This window comes from Trichosurus vulpecula, chromosome 1 (genome assembly GCF_011100635.1).
Source record: "Trichosurus vulpecula isolate mTriVul1 chromosome 1, mTriVul1.pri, whole genome shotgun sequence".
Classification (NCBI taxonomy): domain Eukaryota; kingdom Metazoa; phylum Chordata; class Mammalia; order Diprotodontia; family Phalangeridae; genus Trichosurus; species Trichosurus vulpecula.
The window spans coordinates 378,747,577-378,764,787 of NC_050573.1; the positions used below are offsets into that span (position 1 = coordinate 378,747,577).

Below are 17,211 nucleotides of genomic sequence, written 5' to 3' on the forward strand. Positions count from 1 at the left end.
CATAAATATTTGCAGAATCAACTAAAGAGAATAAATAAATGTAGTGTTTAGTATTTCCGACATATTACCAGCATGATGGGTGAAAATCCCACAAGAAATATGGAGGAGCTTGAGTGCTCAATGTAGAAGAGTTCAGGAGAGCGCACCACGGTGCAGTCCCTCCCTCTTTCATCATTGGCTTTGGGGCTCCCCAAAATATTATAAATGTAGCTGGATAGACAGATCCATATTGCTAAGTATGTATAGACTTATCTATGTTGATCTATACTTCTGTCTAGTTGAATAGATACCCATACACATAGGGAAAGAAGGTTCAAATTACAGATTACTCTCTGTGCTTTATTCCCTCCTGCTTATCCCCTTGGACTGGCTTTGAAAATTGTTGCAGGCAGCTTCACCAGGTTGGCAGCCTCATGAGGGAAAAGCTATTGCCAACCACCCTTTCCATTCTCCAGCCTCATATTGGTGCTGGATGACTCTTTTGCTGGGGAACCCCCAATTTCTATCACCCACATTGCAACACACAAATGTTAGTGGCCACTAATTTATTTTTATTTTGAATGAGTGATGACAAATGAATGCATGGTAATTGCAGGGGAAAACTAATTGCTGTCAGAATATGTTGACTGGGTATAGCACCAATTTCTTCCTCTAAAAAGAGAAGGGAAGCAGAGATTCTAATTAAGTGCTGTAATCACCAGCAACTGACTTCTTCCTAACTCAGCCATGGGAGAAAGAAATTGCCCTTGGGGTTGGAGGAGTCAGGTCACCCAACCTGGTAGGTAAGGCTCACCCCCACCTCACCTGCAGCATTAACAAGACTACATTGACTAGGAAGGGCCTTTCCTTTCAGAGTGTTTGAAGAGAAAAGCCATATGGCTGATTCAAGAGTCTCTCCCAGTCTCTCTACACGAACAATCTCAGAAGCTTTCATACAGAGCCTGACCTCAACAAGGACTTGGATGCTGGCAAAGTGTCTAAAGGTCTATGGTCACCCTAACACAGGGCCAGATCCTAATGCAAAGTATCTGAAAGTAAATACTTACATACAAGGTAGCTTGAGAGGGAAGGCACTAGCAGATGAGAGGATCAGGAAGGTAGTTCTTGACAAAGATGATTTCAGAAAAACCTGGAAATGCTCACATGAACTGATGCATAGTGAAGTGAGCAGAAGCAGGAGAATGTTTTACACAGTAAACAGAAATAGTGGTCGATGAAGAACTGTGAATCACATAGCTATTCTCAGCAATACAGTGATCCAAGACAGTCTCAAAGGATTAATGATGAAGCATACTATCCGCCTCCAGAGAAAGAACTGATAGTGTTTGAATCCAGACTGAAGCATGCTATTTTTCACTCTTTCATTTTTTTTCTTTTATTTGAGTTTTTTTTGTACAAAATGACTAACATGGAAATGTCTTACACAATTGCACATGTATGACCTATATCTGGTTGTTCTGATGTCTCAGGGAGGAAGGGATAGAATTTGGAACTCAAAATTTTAAATAAAAATGTTTTTAAAATTGGGGGGATAAAGGGGTGTTTGAGCTAAATCTGGAAGAGAGGGATTCTGCAAAGTACAAATGAGGAGAGAATGCAGTCCAGGCGTGAGGAATAACCAATGCAAAGGCAGACAGATAGGAGATGGAGTATTATGTCCGAAGACAAGCAAGGAGACCAGAGTGGCAAGATCTCAGAATGCAGAGGGGGAGAAATGAGTAAAGAAGGGGGAAAGATAGATTGTGTAGAGGTTTTTAAAAGCTTCTGTAACTGTAGTCTGTTTTGCTTGAGGCTCTCTTCTTGATTCTACTCTATCTGCCAACTTAACCTCCTTCCTCTTCCTTGTTCAACTCAGTCTCCCACTTAATGATATTTTTTAAATCTCTGTAGTCTTCCTATTGTTTTGGCTTTTTTTTTCAAAACCGTCCCTTGCCTGGTACAAATAAGCATGGGACTTATGAAGGTCTTCAAGTTCCACCCTGCACTTCCATGTTTGAGCAATAATCTCCTCTAACACCTCAAAACAAGTAGTTAAATTCTAACATTCTTCCCCTCTCCTTTCCTAGGCTATTTCTTTAATGAGGTATGTTACCTTATTGCTTTGTTTTTTCACTGACCCTTAGAAACAGTGGAATTCCAAAGGGACAACTGTTTCTTCTTCTCCTCCTTTGAGAATGTAAGTTTCTCAGTTCCTCACTTGTCAAGTTATGTCCAAGGTCCCTTTCAGCTCTAAATCTGAGATCCTGTGATTCTAAGTGGGAGAATTTAGCCTTCCATCTAGTGCCTTAGGCTTTGAATCCTGTTCTTTCTGCACTGGGACATACCAATTTTACTATATCCTCCCATTTGCTGGTAAGATCCTTGAGGAAAGGGACTGTTTTTTAATTTAAAAATTTATTTTAATTTTTAGAATTTTATCTTTATGTACCCAGTATTTACAAATGGTTTGGACATAGTAGGCCTTTAACAAATGCTTTTGAATGGATGGATGGATGGATGTATGAATGGATGGATGTATGGATAGATGGATGGATGAAGTTCCCGAAAGTCTTTGCACACTTGGTGTCATCCTGATGTTGACCAGGGCTCAGACTTTATGTGCCAGATTGTTCTGGCTTGCATCTTTGGTACAAACACAGGGGCTTTCATGTCACCAGAAGCCAGCAAGTTGGTTTTCTTTTAGCCTTACTTTCATGGGGATTTATGACAGCTCTGAGTTTGGGTATGTTATAACTTTCCTGCCTTCCAGAGAGTTGGTTATTTAGAGCCAAGAACATCAAATAGGGCCCTTATAAAGGGGGCTTGTAACTGAATATAGTGACATCTCACTTATGCCCAACAGTCTTCCGTCTGAAACAGAGTTGAAAACCAGAAAAGGGGAAAAGGCCTTTGAGTAGCACAAATAGATTTTTACAAAGTCCATGTACTAAGGGCAATGTGTTCATACTTCATCTATTGACATTTTCCTTTAGAAAAGATACCAACAAGCTATGCAGCTGCTTTATTGGCCCACAGTTGAGTCTGTATGGAAATGAAGAGACAGAAAAATTTGAACTAGTGGACATAAGAACTCAAACAATAGTAGTATTTAGCAAAAGGACAAACAGCCCTGAACACACACATAGTAGTGTAGTACAAAAATTGAAAACCAAAGGTGCTTTACAATAGCTTAGGGTAAGCCTTATATTCTTGACTCAATTCAGCAAACAGTTATTAATCACCTATTATGTGCAAGGCTATGTGAGGAGAAGACAAACTCTGGGTGTTGAAGGAGGGTGGAATTTTAGGAGGGTAGCCAAGGTGGTGAGGGGACTAGAAACCATGCCGTGAAGGATAAGTTGAAGAACTTAGGGCTGTTTAACCTAGGATAGAGAAGACTTGGAGGAGACAATAATAGCCATTTTCTGAAATTTAGAATCATAGATCTAGAGTTAGAAGGAACCCCCAAAACAGTCTAGTCCTACTCATAATTAATGAGTAGCCCTCTGCAGTTTTGAAGAGGTTCTTTGGTATGTGGTCTGTCTCTTCCTGGTCATTTGCATTATTTTCCTTTGATGTGTACATAGAATCACATTTCTCATTATGTCATATATGGGGTTTCTCCCTGGTGACAACCTGTGGATTCTGTATATTGTCACTACTCTGATTCCAATATTTTTGGGCAACTTTATGATTTATTAAATATAACATTGAGATTTTTAAATTCTGTTTTTTGAGAAGCCAAATGATTCTTCAGTTATCTCTCTGTAGCTTTTTTCAGGTTTTTGATATCACACGTTTTTCTGGTCTTGCTCTTTTAACTTTTCTTTAACATGTCTTGATGTTGTCGTTTAATGTTTAAATTCTGTTTCCCTCCATTCTTCTTTCAAGATGCCCAACACATTGCTAAAGTTTTCTAGAAGCTTCTATTTTCAGCTGTCTATTCAACTCTTTTCTCTTCCTTCAATTCTTAGTGAGATCCTATTTTCCTTGGAGCTCGATAATCATTCTGTAATCATTTCTGGGATTCCCATTTTAATTGTTGAAGAATTATTCTTCTGTAGTTTTGTCCTGGAATTTACTCATCTTATAGTATTTCTTCGTGGCATTGAGGGTTGTCCTTTGCTTGGTTATTTTCTCAGTCTTTCTGCTGGTTTCCCTACCACCATATCTATCATGACAACTTTTAACCTTCCCCTTGTTGATGGATGGAGGATTCTTACTAACCCTTTGCCAAGGGAGGGCTCCATTATGGGTGGCTGGTGAAGGCTTGCTGTGATTACCCCATCTGCAGTTGTTTAAAACCTTTTTTTTTTAGTTTAGCAGGCTCTGTCACATGGGGAACAGACAAAGCCAACACCTGTGATAGACTGAGGTGGTTGCGAAGGTTACTCCACCTACAATTAGCTTCTAACTTTCTTTGGCTCAGCAGCATGGAACCTAGGGTGGGGTTGGGAGTGTTCGGTAGAGTGTGGAGCAGCCTTTGTTCTTATATATATATGAATATATATATATATATAAATATAACAACTTCTTGTGGGGTTTACTTTAAGGGAGTTTCCTTTTGATAGTAGTTTTACTTTAAAAATATTTCTTACCCTTTTGGAGGTGGAGGTAAAGAACTGTCAGTGTCAAGGGATATTATTTTATAGAAAAACTCATCATCATTAAATAATACTGAGCACCAAGGCATTGTACAAGAAAAGTAACGGGTAGTTCCTGCCCTTCAGGAACTCACAACTGAAAACAGACCATAGGGTTACACAGGGGTACACTTCAAAAGGTGTACTGGCACATTAAAATTGCAGAAAATATGAGCTACATTTCAGGAAAAGCCTGGGTTAAAAATTTGTTTTTATACTGGATTCATTAGGGAGGCATTAAACTTTTAGAGGCCACTCACAAAGTTGGGCAGCATGGCAGTTTATAGTAACCTACCATTTACAGCTGTAAAGGACCTTCAATACCAATAATAACATTTACTTAGTGCTTTAAAGTTTCCAAAGTGCTGTATGTGTGTTATCTCATTTGATCCTCATAACAATCCCGTGTGGGCAGTTGGAATTATTATTCCTGTTTCACCCATGAGGAAACCCAAGCTGAGAGAGGTTAAGTAATTTGCCTAAGGGTCACACAACTAGCAAATGTGTGAAGTGGTGTTTGAATGGGAGCCTTCCTGACTCCAAGGCCAGCAGTCTCAACCACTGTATGACCTAGCCACCTCCTTATTTTCTTTCCACCATTATTTTTTTTTTGTTTTCAGCATTCACTTTTATAAGATTTTGAGTTATAGTTTTTTTCTCCCTCCTTTCCCTCTCCATGGCAAGCAATCTGATATAGGCTATACACGTACAATCACATTAAACATATTTCCACACTAGTCATGTTGCGAAAGAAGAATCAGAATGAAAGGGAAAAACCATGAGAAAGAAAAGAAAAGAGAAAACAGCATGCTTCGATCTGCATTCACACTCCATAGTTCTTTTCCTGGATACGGATGGCATTTTCCATCACGAGTCTCTCGGAGCTGTCTTAGATCATTGTATTGCTGAGAAGACTAGCTACCTCCTTAGTGATCATCTAAGCCCCTCATTTTACACATAAGCAAACTGAGACCCAGAGAAGTGATTTGGTCAAGGCAACACAACTAACAAGTAGCAGGTCGTCAGATTCCAAATCCAGTGCTTTCTCCATTCACTAAAGAGTTTGCATGGATTGAAATGGCTATTGAAATTTCCCAAAGTGCCCAAGTTATTTTCAGGAGTGATTCACCAGCTAAGGGGTTCTGACCGAAAAAAAGATATCATGACTTCAGTTTCTACTTGCATGCTGGTGTGTTAGGGTTGGAGTCTTACCTTAACCCCGGCTTTGCTTAGCCATCTGTGAACGATGTCTCAGATCACCTTAATGGTATTTTTAATAAACATATATATGTATATATAATATATGTATATGTATATATACACATACACACATATATAAATATATACACATACACACACATATATATATAAATATATACACATACACACGTATATATAAATATATTCACATATACATATTTTTACCAATTCTTTCTCCTCAGTCAGCCTGAAAATATGTGTTATATTGATCATCCAGGTAGAGATGTTTAATAATTGTTAACATGCAAAGTAACTCCCTGAAAAAGAGTAGTATTGGACCACCTTTAAGATATAATACCTAGCTGAGAAACTTCTACTTCCACCTGTCTGACTTCTGTTTCTGATAATGTTCCAGGGAGTTAGACTGTGCTATGTTACGCCGCCTGGAGAAGAGGATTCTGGTGGATCTTCCAAGCAAGGAGGCGAGACAGGCCATGATCCGCCATTGGCTTCCTGCTGTGAGCAACAGCGGGGGCATAGAGCTCCACGCTGAGCTGGAGTACAGCCTGCTGGGCCAGGTGATGGCCAACTTCCCCCACCCCCACCCTTATACAGTGAGCTCTGTTCTCTAAACCACCAAGTCCTAGCTCAGCATCTGAGCTTAAGGAAATAAGCCTCCCCAGGGGCCTAAGTAAACAAGGTTTTCTTGGCCAGGGTCTTGCCAGTATGGCCAGTTAAAGCTTGAAGAATAAGGTGGGGAAAATATTAAAGCAGAACCAGTATTGCCATCTTTGAGGGATTCTTGTGCTAGGTAGAAGCCTGGATGAGATGATTCCTTCCCATTTCAGGGAGTTTAAATCAAAGGGAAAGGATGATTTTGTTTAGCTGGGGGTGGGGGGGGCAAGGATCTCTTCCATGTTTGATACCCTTTCAGATTTGGATATGAGAAAATGTCAGGTACTCATATTATAGGTGCAGCTCCTGTCCAAGCACTCGCAGAACAGCTTGGGGATCCATGAGGGGTAGGAATGTCCCAGGTTACTTGACAAGGGAATTTCTGGAGATGATAGGTTGTCCTGGGCCCTCTTATCCCTCTATACTGTTTTGCTTGGTGATCTCATCAGCTCCCATGGGTTCAGTGATCATCTCTATGTGGATGATTCTCAGATCTATTTGTCCGGTCCTGACCTCTCTCCTGACCTCCAGTCCTGCCTCTACAACTGACTATTGGATATATTGAACAGAATGTCCCATCAGTATCTTAAATTCAACATGTCCAAACTGAACTCAGTGTTTTTGCCCCTTCAGTATCCTCGCCCTGCCAAGCCCTCTCCTCTTCCTAACTTCCCTATTACTGGTGGAGGGTACCACCATCCTCTCCCAGGCTGGAAACCTAATCTCGTCATTCACTCTCACCATCCATATCCATTCACCTGCCAAGTCCTGTGGTTTCTTCCCTTCTCTGACACTGCCACTGTTCTGGTGCAGGCCCTCACCACTGCCTGAACTATTGCAATAGTCTGCTGGTGGGTCTCCCTGTCACCAATCTCTCCCCACTGCAGTCCATTTTCCACTCAGCTATCAAGGGTTCTTCCTCGAGCACAGAGCTGATTATGTCACCCATCTATTCATTCAGCTCCCATGGCTCCCTATTACCTCTAGGATCAAATATAAAACCATCTGTTTGGTTCTTAGAGCCATTGTAACCTGGCCCCTTCCTGCATTTCCAGTCTTCTCAAACCTTGCTCCCCTCTGTGATCTAGCGACACTGGCCTCCTGGACACTGGCCTCCTGGCTGTTCCTCATACATGTCCCTCCATCTCTGGACTCCGCATTTTTACTGGCTGTTCCTTGTGCTTAGAACACTCTCCCTCCTTCTCCCTACATCTCTAGCTTCCTTCAAGTCAGCTAAGTCTGCCTTCTGCAAGAAGCCTTTCCCAGTCTTCCTTAATTTCAGGGCCTAAGACTATCTTTAACTATTTATATATGTGTGTGTGTGTGTGTGTATATATATATATATATGTGTGTGTGTGTGTGTGTGTGTGTGTGTGTGTGTATGTATGTATGTATGTTTCATTCATATATATATATATATATATATATATATATATATATATATATATATATATATATATGTTTCATTTGTACATTCTGGATTTCATGTTGTCTCTCCCATTAGACTATAAACACCTTGAGGGAAGAGACTGTTTTTTGCCTTTCTTTGAATTCCCAGTACTTAGCACAGTGCCTTGTGCATAGTAGGCTCATAATAGGGCCTTGTGTAGACTAGCACCTTTGTAGATTAACTGATTGGAGGAGATCCTCCTTGCAAAGTTTCCTTTGGGGGCCTGGGATCGAAACAAAGTTCAGTATTTCTTTAGCACTAATGTAAGAAGCGCTGTACTGGGGGATGAACAATGAAATAAGATAGTCCGTATCCTCAAGGAGCTTTCAGTGGTACCTATATATAAAAACTCTGATAAAACTTGGTAAATGATTAAGTACACGGGAGAGAGGTCGAACTGAGTAGTCTGAGAGATCCAAGGAAGGAATGTAATTTCTCTATCTGGAGGGACAAGGGAAAGTGTCATGGAGGAGATGCTGCCTGGGCTAGACCTTGAAGAGGCATTTCAACAGCAGGGATGGGACACAGAGGTTTCTTCACCAGGTTTGAACAGTACCAGAGACAGGTATTACTTGTGTATTAATCCCTGTCAAGCAGAGTTTTATGCAGAATAGGACAATTTAGTAGCTACAGCAGATTAGATTTAGGAGCCCCACCTTCTTCCAAGTTTTACCGGCAATTTATCCCACCAGCGAGAGTGAGACAAAATCTCTTGAGATGTTAGGAAGTTGTTTAATGCTCCAATTCACTAACTTATCAAACCGTGACATTCATTATTCTCTTGCAAACCTTGTAAATTGCTCAGAAGTATCAGATACAGGGAGCTCTCTACGTACATACAAAGTATAAACAGAGGGAAAATGAGGGACCGTTCAACACGCATAACAGGGAGCATCCAGGAAAATAGACTTACATGTCCGGCAAACTAATGGCTTGTTTTGTTATTGCTTCAGGAGACTGAGGGCTACTCTGGCTCAGACATCAGGCTAGTCTGCAAGGAAGCAGCCATGCGACCTGTGAGAAAAATCTTTAATGCACTTGAAAATCTCCAATCAGGTAGATGAGAAGCTTGATGAAGACAGTAGTTGTGTTTTATGTTTCCTAGTCTAACACTCACCAGCAGGTGGAGCCTGGCCCCTGTCCCTTGCCTAGACTTGCAACATGGGCCTTGTTGACAGGTCTGGGGGCTCTTGCCCCTTGCACACCTTTTTAATATTTCGTTTGGGATCATGTTTGCTTTCAAATGATAAATACCCGAAGGCCCAGAGTTCTGTTTCTTCTGCAAATTCTGTTTTACATTGAGCCGTCCGTTTGAGGCACTACATAAATATTACATAATGTTTTGATAAAGCTACGTTTAGGTCACCTTTGGGTCGGGATTTCAGAGGCTAGATTCAATCTCGCATTAAGAATCTCCTTTCCTCCTCTATGCAGCTTCGCTGCATTAACCATTAAGTGTGCTACATTATGTATGTATCACATTGATAGAAGGCCTATTAGCATTTCGACGGCATTGATCAAGATCAGGTCGATTATTTTTGTTATGTTTTTATCTAGAGAACAGCAATTTACATGCCATCCAGTTGGACACCGTGACTACCGCAGACTTTCTGGATGTGATGGCTCACACCAAACCTTCGGTCAAGAATTTGATTCAGAAATATTCAGCCTGGCAAAGCGACTATGAATCCGTCTGAATTTACCCTTGCCCCTTCCTCACCACATCTGGAGACACCGGAGAGTTAAAGGGGCTTTCACACCCAATTTTATAAGTGGGACACATTGACTGACTATACAAGTGAAAAGAATTTGTTCATTTGTTGGAAAAGGTCCTATTTCAGAAAACTTGAGTTTAGTATATTTTCATTGGAAATCCGAGATGCCTTTTACATTTTATATGATAAATAACAAGATATTGTGAAATCCAATTAAATGTGTGTAAGATTGTTTCTCTTCTACAATACAACAGAGATGTCCTTTCAATTTATTTGTGTAAAACTTTGGTGAACAATTTCCCACTTTAGTTTTCTTTTTTAAAAAAATTATTTAACAGTATTTTACTTTCTTCCAATTACATATAATAACAATTTTTAGCAGGCATTTTTGAAAGATTTTGAGTTACAAATTTTTTTCTCTCCCCATCCCTTCCCTGAAGACGGCAAGCAATCTGATATAGGTTATACACCCACATTAGTTTTAAGCATGATCCAGTATCTTTCTTTTGAGGGGAAAGGGCCAAATTAAAAAGTTACGTTGGTACTGCATAGGTGATTTTAGGAATCTGCTGAAAGCTGAGTCAGAGAGCTCCTCTGACAGTTGACATTTTAGTCAGTAAAAAGAAAATGAATGCTAAAGGAACCAGCCAATGTTTATTAAGTGCTTAAAATGTACCAGCCCCCCTGCTAAGCTTTGGGGATACAAATAAAGGTAAAAACACTGTCCCTGCTCTCCAAAAATTCCCTTCCTAATGGGGAAGACATGATTATAAATAACTACATCCATACTATATATATATATATAGATATAGATATAGATATATATATATATACACACACACACACACACACACATATATATGTATATATACATTTTGTGTATATGTAACACATATTATATATACGTATATATAGAAAGAGTATATACATAGAAAATATAGACAGACTGGATGGGGGTGGGGTGGGGGAGGAAGGGTGGGAGGGAAAGGCTTATTGTAGAAGATGGCATTTGAGCTGAACCTTGGAGAAAGGCATGAGAGGCACTGAATCAAAAGTCAGAGAGTTGTGTCCAAGAACTGGCAATAAAGCCAGTGTAGCTGGGCTGTAGAACGGGCAGACAGGAGTGAAGGATAAGAAGACCATAAATGTAGGAAGGGACCAGGTTGTCAGATCCTTTAAATGCAGGAAAAAAAGGGACTTTATACTTGATCCTGGAGGTAACGGGAATCATTGGAGTTTATTGAGGGGAAGGGCACGACACAGTAAGAACCCCATTTTAGGAAAATCACAACTCTCCATTCCGACCCATCCTCCACTGAGCTGCCAAGGAGAGAGACTTGAGGCAGGGAGAAAAATTAGAACACTATTGCAATAGTCCAGGCTAGAGGTGAGATGAGGGCCTAGAGCAGACCAAGGTGGCTGTTTGGGTGAGGAGGTTTGAAAAGGTAGAAATAACAAGGTTTGACAACAAACTAGAAACGTGGGGTCAGAGTGAGGAGTTAAAGATGACACACGGGTTTGAAGCCTGGGTGACTGGGAGGGCAGGCATGCTCTTGATAGTAATAGTGAAGTTGGGAAAATGGAAGGGAATGGAAGGAGGGTGTCTGGGTGGAGATAATGAGTCCTATTTTGGACATATAGAATTTTTTGGGAGGGGGCAAGGCAGTTGGGTTAAGTGACTTGCCCAAGGTCACAGCAAACACCCAAGTGTTTGAGGTTGGATTTGAATTTAGGTCCTCCTGGCTCCAGGGCCTGTGCTCTATCCACTGTGCCACCTACCTGCCCTGGTCATATAAAATTTGAAAAGCCTTAGTCACGTCTGGGTTGAGCTGTCCTAAAAGCTTTAGGTAATGACCTCCAATCCCTCAACCCCTCGATTTTCTCCCAGGCCAGGCCAATCTTCCTGCACTAGCCACTCTCTCCTCTTTTCCACTATCTTGACACATAGATAAACCAGTCCAACTCTACCCTGTCCTCTTCTCTGGAGTGCCCAGCCTTGTCATATCACTGATTGCACCGTACCAGCCTTGCATGACTCCCACCACCCTCCACCTTGGCCCTTATACATGTGCTGCTGAATGTAGATGGAGAAAATCACAAACACTGTTCTGACTGGGTCTACTACAAATTTATGATATGCATGCAACCTTAGCACTGCTGCCAGGCGAGCCTTCTAAACCTGCTTTATCAACTCACTATGCCACTCTCCACAGCGGCTCTTCCAAACCTCTTCAAACCTCCCGTGCCTCTTCCTCCCCCCACCCGCTGAGCTGAGAACCTTGCCTCATGTTTTACAGAAAACAATTGAAGCCATTTGCCATGAACTCCCTCTTCTCCCCTCTTCTTCATCTCCTGTCAGATGCTTTCTACCAGTATCTCTTTCATCCCTGTCTCACATGAAGAGATGGCCTTACTCCTTACCAACACTCACCCCTCTACCTGCAAAAGCAATACATTCCATCCCATCTCCTCCAAAAGATTGTCTCCTTTGTCATCCCACTCTCTCACTTATTCTCTAGCTGCCTGATTTCTTCCCTTCTGCTTATGTCTCTCCCATCCTGAAAAAAAAGACAAACCTACATATGATCTTTCCATCTCTGCTATCATCTTATATCTCTCCCACCCTTTATAATCAAATTTCTTGAAAAGGCTGTGATAGGCACTTCCACTTTTCCTCCTCTCACTTCTTAACCCCTTAAAATCTGGCATCTGCCCTCATCCTTCCATGGAAACTTCTCTCTCCAAAGTTACCAATAATTTTTAAATTGTCAAACCCAATGACCTTTTCTCAATCCTCCTTCTTGACCTCTCCGCAGCCTTTGACGCTGTTGATTAGCCTCACCTCCTTGATACTTTCTTCTCTCTAGGTTTTTGGAACATCATTCTCTCCTGGTTATATCCTCCTACCTATCATACCTCTTGTCAGTTTCCTTTGCTGGGTCCTCAGCCAGGTTATGTTCTGTAACTGGAGGTGTCCCACAGAACTCTGTCTTGGGTCCTCTTCTCTTCTGCCTGTATGCTACTGCACTTGGTGATCACATCAGCTCACTGTCTTTATGTTGATGATTCTCAGATCTACCCATCCTGCCCTAATCTCTGTTGACTTCCAATCTTGCATCTCCAAATGCCTTTCAGATACCTCAAACTAGATGTCTAGTAGACATCTTAAACTCAGTACTTCCAAACCTGAGTTCATTGTTTTTTCTCTAAACCTTCCCCTGCCTAGTTCCCTAATTTCTCTGTTACTGCTTGAGGGCACCGCCATCTTCTCAAACCCCTAGACTTGCAACCTTGGCATCATCCTTGATTTCTCACTATCTCATCCCTCCAGATTCAATCTGTTGTCAGCTGATTTCATCTTTGCAACATCTCTCAAATATGCCTCCTCTCCTCTGATATTGCCATCTCCTTGGTGAAGGCCCTTATCACCTCATTTTTGGACTATTGTGATAACCTGCTGGTGGGTCTGCCAGCCTCAAGCCTCTCCCTACCTCAGTCCATCCTCAATTCAGCCACCAAAATGATAATCCTTTTTGTTCAGATTTTTTTTTTATTTTTAGTGTACAACACTCAGTTCCACAAGTTTTTGAGTTCCAAATTTTCTTCTCCTCCCTTCCCTCCCCCCAAGATGTCATGAAATCCCATATATGTTCTACACATACCTTTGCATTAAACATATTTACACAATAGTCAAGTCATAAAGAAGAACCATGATCAATGGAGTGAATCATGAGAAAGAAGAAACAAAACCAAAAAGGAAGAGACAGGAAAAAAAAGCAGATAGTTTGCCTCAATCCACATTCAGACTCTGTAGTTGTTTCTCTGGCTGTAGATAGCTCTTTCCATCATGAGTCCTTTGGAGCTGTCTTTGAACCTTGTATTGCTGAGAAGAGCCAAGTCTATCAAAATTAGTCATCACAGAATCAATATGTCTGTGGTTGTATACAATGTTCTCCTGGTTCTGCTCCTCTCAGCATCATTATCATGTAGTTCTTTCCAGGTTATAATGAAGTCCATAACTTCCCCATTTCTTATAGCATAATAATATTCCATTACATTCATATACCACAATTTGTTTAGCCATTCCCCAATTGATGGGCATCCCCTTGATTTCTGGTTCTTTACTACCACAAAAAGCTGCTATAAATATTTTTGTACATACAGGTCCTTTTCCCACTCGTGTGATCTCTTTGGGATACAGCCCTAGAGGTGGTATTGCTGGGTCAAAGGGTATGCACACAAAATGATTATCCTCAAGAACAGGTCTGTCCTTGTCACTGCCCTACTCAGTAAAATCCAGTGACTCCCTATCATCTCCAAGATGAAATATAAAATGCTCTGTTTGATATTCAAAGTTCTTCATATGCTCCCTCCCCCTTACAGTCTTCTTACACCCAACATGTACTCTTCAGTCTAGTGACACCTGCCTCTTTGCTGTTCATGAACACTATCTCTTGGCTCTGGCGTTTTCTTAGGCTATCCCTTATGCCTGGAATTCTCACCTTCTTTGTCTTCACCTTCTAGCTTCTCCATCTTCTTTTGAGTACCCTTTGTTCTAGTGTCTTTACTTTTTAAATTATTTTCTATTTTTCCTGTAGATTATCTGTACATATTTGTTTGCTTGGTGTCTCCTGCATTAGATTGTGAGCTTCTTGAGGGCCAGAACTGTCTTTTGCCTCTGTATCCCCAAAGCTTAGCACAGTGCCTGGTGTATAGTAGGCAATTAATAACTTTTTTTGACTAATTGATGTAGGACTGGAGTTTAGGAGACAGACTAGGGCTAGATACGTAGATATGGGAATTGTTTGCATAGAAGCAATCATTGAGCTCATAGGAGCTGATTAAATCACCAAGTGAGATAAGATATATAGAGAAAAGGGCCCAAGACAGAGTGTAGGTCCCCCCAAGATGGCATGAAATCCCATATATGTTCTACACATACCTTTGCATGCTCACAGTTAGTGAGCATGACATGGATGAATACCTAGCAAAAGATTGAGTATTCAGATAGGAGGAAAGTCAGGAGAGAACGGTGTCACAAAAAGAAGAGAGTATCCAAGAGGAAATGGTGATCAATGGTGTCACAGGCTTCAGAGAAGTCAAAAAGGATGAGAATTGAGAAAAGGCTGTGAGATTTAGCAATCGGATCATTGGTGGCTTTGGAGAGAGCAGTTCAGTTGAAGAATGAGGTGAGAAGCCAGATTACAGAGGGTATAAAAGAGAGTGAGAGAAGTGGAGGCAACTAGTGTAGATGACTTTCTTAAGTTTAGCTGAGCAAGGGAAGAAAAATTTGGATATTGGTTGGATTGAGGATTTTAAAATTTTATTTATTTTTAGTTGTCAACATTCACTTCCATAAGATTATGAGTTCCAAATTTTTCTTTCCTCCTCCACCCCAAGACAGTGTGCAATCTGATATAGGCTCTCCATATGCATTCACATTAGTCATGTTGTAAAGAAGAATTAGAACCAATGGGAGGAGCCACGAGAAAGAGGAAAGAAAAAAAGAGAAAATAGTATGCCTCAATCTGTATTCAGACTCTACAATTCTTTTTCTGGATGTGGATAGCATTCTCCATCATGAGTCTTTTGGAATTCCCTTAGATCTTAAATGAGGATTTTTAAGGCTATTGGAGACACGGGCATATTTACAGGCATCAGTGAAGGAGCCAGTGGTTAGGGAGAGACCGAAGATTAAAGAAAGAATAGGGATTATAATAGGGGCTGCTAGGTGGCACCATAGCGCACGGAGTGCCAGGACCGGAGTCAGGAAGATTCATTTTCCTGAGTTCAAATCTGACCTCAGACACTTAGCAGCTGTGTGACCCCTGGGCAAGTCACTTCACCCTGCCTCAGTTTCCTCATCTGTAAAATGAGCTGGAGAAGGAAATGGCAAACCTCTCCAGTATCTTTGCCAAGAGAACCCAAAATGGGGTCACAAAGAGGCAGACATGACTGAAAAATGAACAACCACAGGCATGATAATGAATAGAATCAGCATATAACCTGCTGATAAAGACAAAAAGGAACAGGATCCATGGTACACGTAGAGCAGTTTTCTTTGGCAAGGACAGGGACTCTCTTCATCAGAGACAGGAATGAAGGAGGATGTAGTGGGAGGAACATGTCTGAGTAATAAAAGCCAAGGAAAGAAAAGGGAGCTTTTGGCAACAGCCTCAGAATCTTTGGAAAAGTCTAAATTGAGGTCCAAAACTGAGAGGGTGACGGTGGGATGTGGTGGGAAACTTGAAGAGAGAGGAAAAGATTATTTGGAATAATGGCTGTGGTGAGTGGGATAATGTATCAATTTTTTTGTTGTTCAGTCGTTTTCAGTTATGTCTGGCTCTTTGCGACTCCATTTGGAGTTTTCTTGGCAGAGATACTGGAGGGATTTGCCATTTCCTTTTCCAGCTCATTTTACAGATGAGGAAACTGAGGCCATCAGGGTTAAATGACTCATTCAGGGTCACATACAGATTAGTAAGTGTCTGAGGCTGGATTTGAACTCAGGAAGATGAGTTTTCCTAACTCCAGGCCTGGCACTCTATCTAGCTGCCCCATGAATCAGTTAGGGTGCTGTAAAAGGATTTCTTTGTCCTTGTCATAGTGAGGTCCCAGTAGAAGTTATGCAACCTAAATTTGTAGCATAGTTTAGTATACTTAGTACTAGTTTTATGATTTCCTGTAGTTCCATTCAGCAATATGAGAGTGAAGAGGGCTGATGGTGGGAGTCATCCAGGGCTGGGGTTTGGCAAGGGAGTGAGGGATTCAAGAATAGAACATAAGAATTTAACTGTGAATTAAACTGTTTTGCTAGTGGGTTAAGAACAGGGAAAGGAGCAAAGTGTTTCTAGTACAGGGGTGAAGACCTGGGAAAAAACTGAAGGTATGGAGGTCATGAGGAGAAGGAAGAACAGGGTCGTGAGGCACAGGGAAAGATGAAAGGATAGAAGGTTATGCTCGGATGTTGAATTTCGGGGTTCTTGAACATGGAAGTAGGACAGTTGTGGATGATGGCAAGATGAAGGGTGTGACCATCTATCTGTGTGGCCAAGGTGGAGCAGGAGGATTTGAGAAGGCTGAGCAGGCAGTGTGGCCTAGTGAAAATTACACCGGATTTGGAGATAGAAGACTTATGTTTGAATGTTTGGCTTTGTCGCCCAGTAGCCGCTCCACATATGGAACATTCTGTTCAGTTCTGGGATCCCACATTTTAGGGAGAACACTGGTAAGCTTAAAGAGTGACCAGCACAGCAAAGGAAGGGTCTCAAGATCATTTCATACAGGCATTCAAGATGTTTAATCTACAGAATAGAAGACTTGGGGAGACGGGACAAATATCTTTTAGGCTTATTGTGTGGGAAAAAAGTAATAGGTAGAAGTTGCAGAGGGGCAGATTTAGGCTTGATGTAGGAAGTTTTCCCATGACAATTAGAGCTACCCCAAACAGGGATGAACTGTTTTCTAAATGCAGCTCTTCAGAACACCAGAGACTTCAACCCAATCCTCACGTTCTTCCCTGTAATGTTCATCTCTACACTTCTTGGGC

At 41.3% G+C, this 17,211-nt stretch overlaps 1 protein-coding gene across 3 annotated transcripts in view; it reads left to right on the forward strand.

The window, feature by feature from the left end:
- The window catches only part of KATNAL2 (katanin catalytic subunit A1 like 2), a 57,469-nt gene extending 47,825 nt beyond the window's left edge, over positions 1-9,644 (forward strand). For all 3 annotated transcript variants that reach the window (XM_036740928.1, XM_036740929.1, XM_036740930.1), the window contains exons 12-14: positions 6,238-6,400; positions 8,901-9,003; positions 9,505-9,644. In XM_036740928.1, the coding sequence (XP_036596823.1) occupies positions 6,238-6,400; positions 8,901-9,003; positions 9,505-9,644 (406 nt within the window). The remainder of the gene's footprint in view (positions 1-6,237; positions 6,401-8,900; positions 9,004-9,504) is intronic.
- The last annotated feature ends 7,567 nt before the right edge of the window (positions 9,645-17,211 follow it).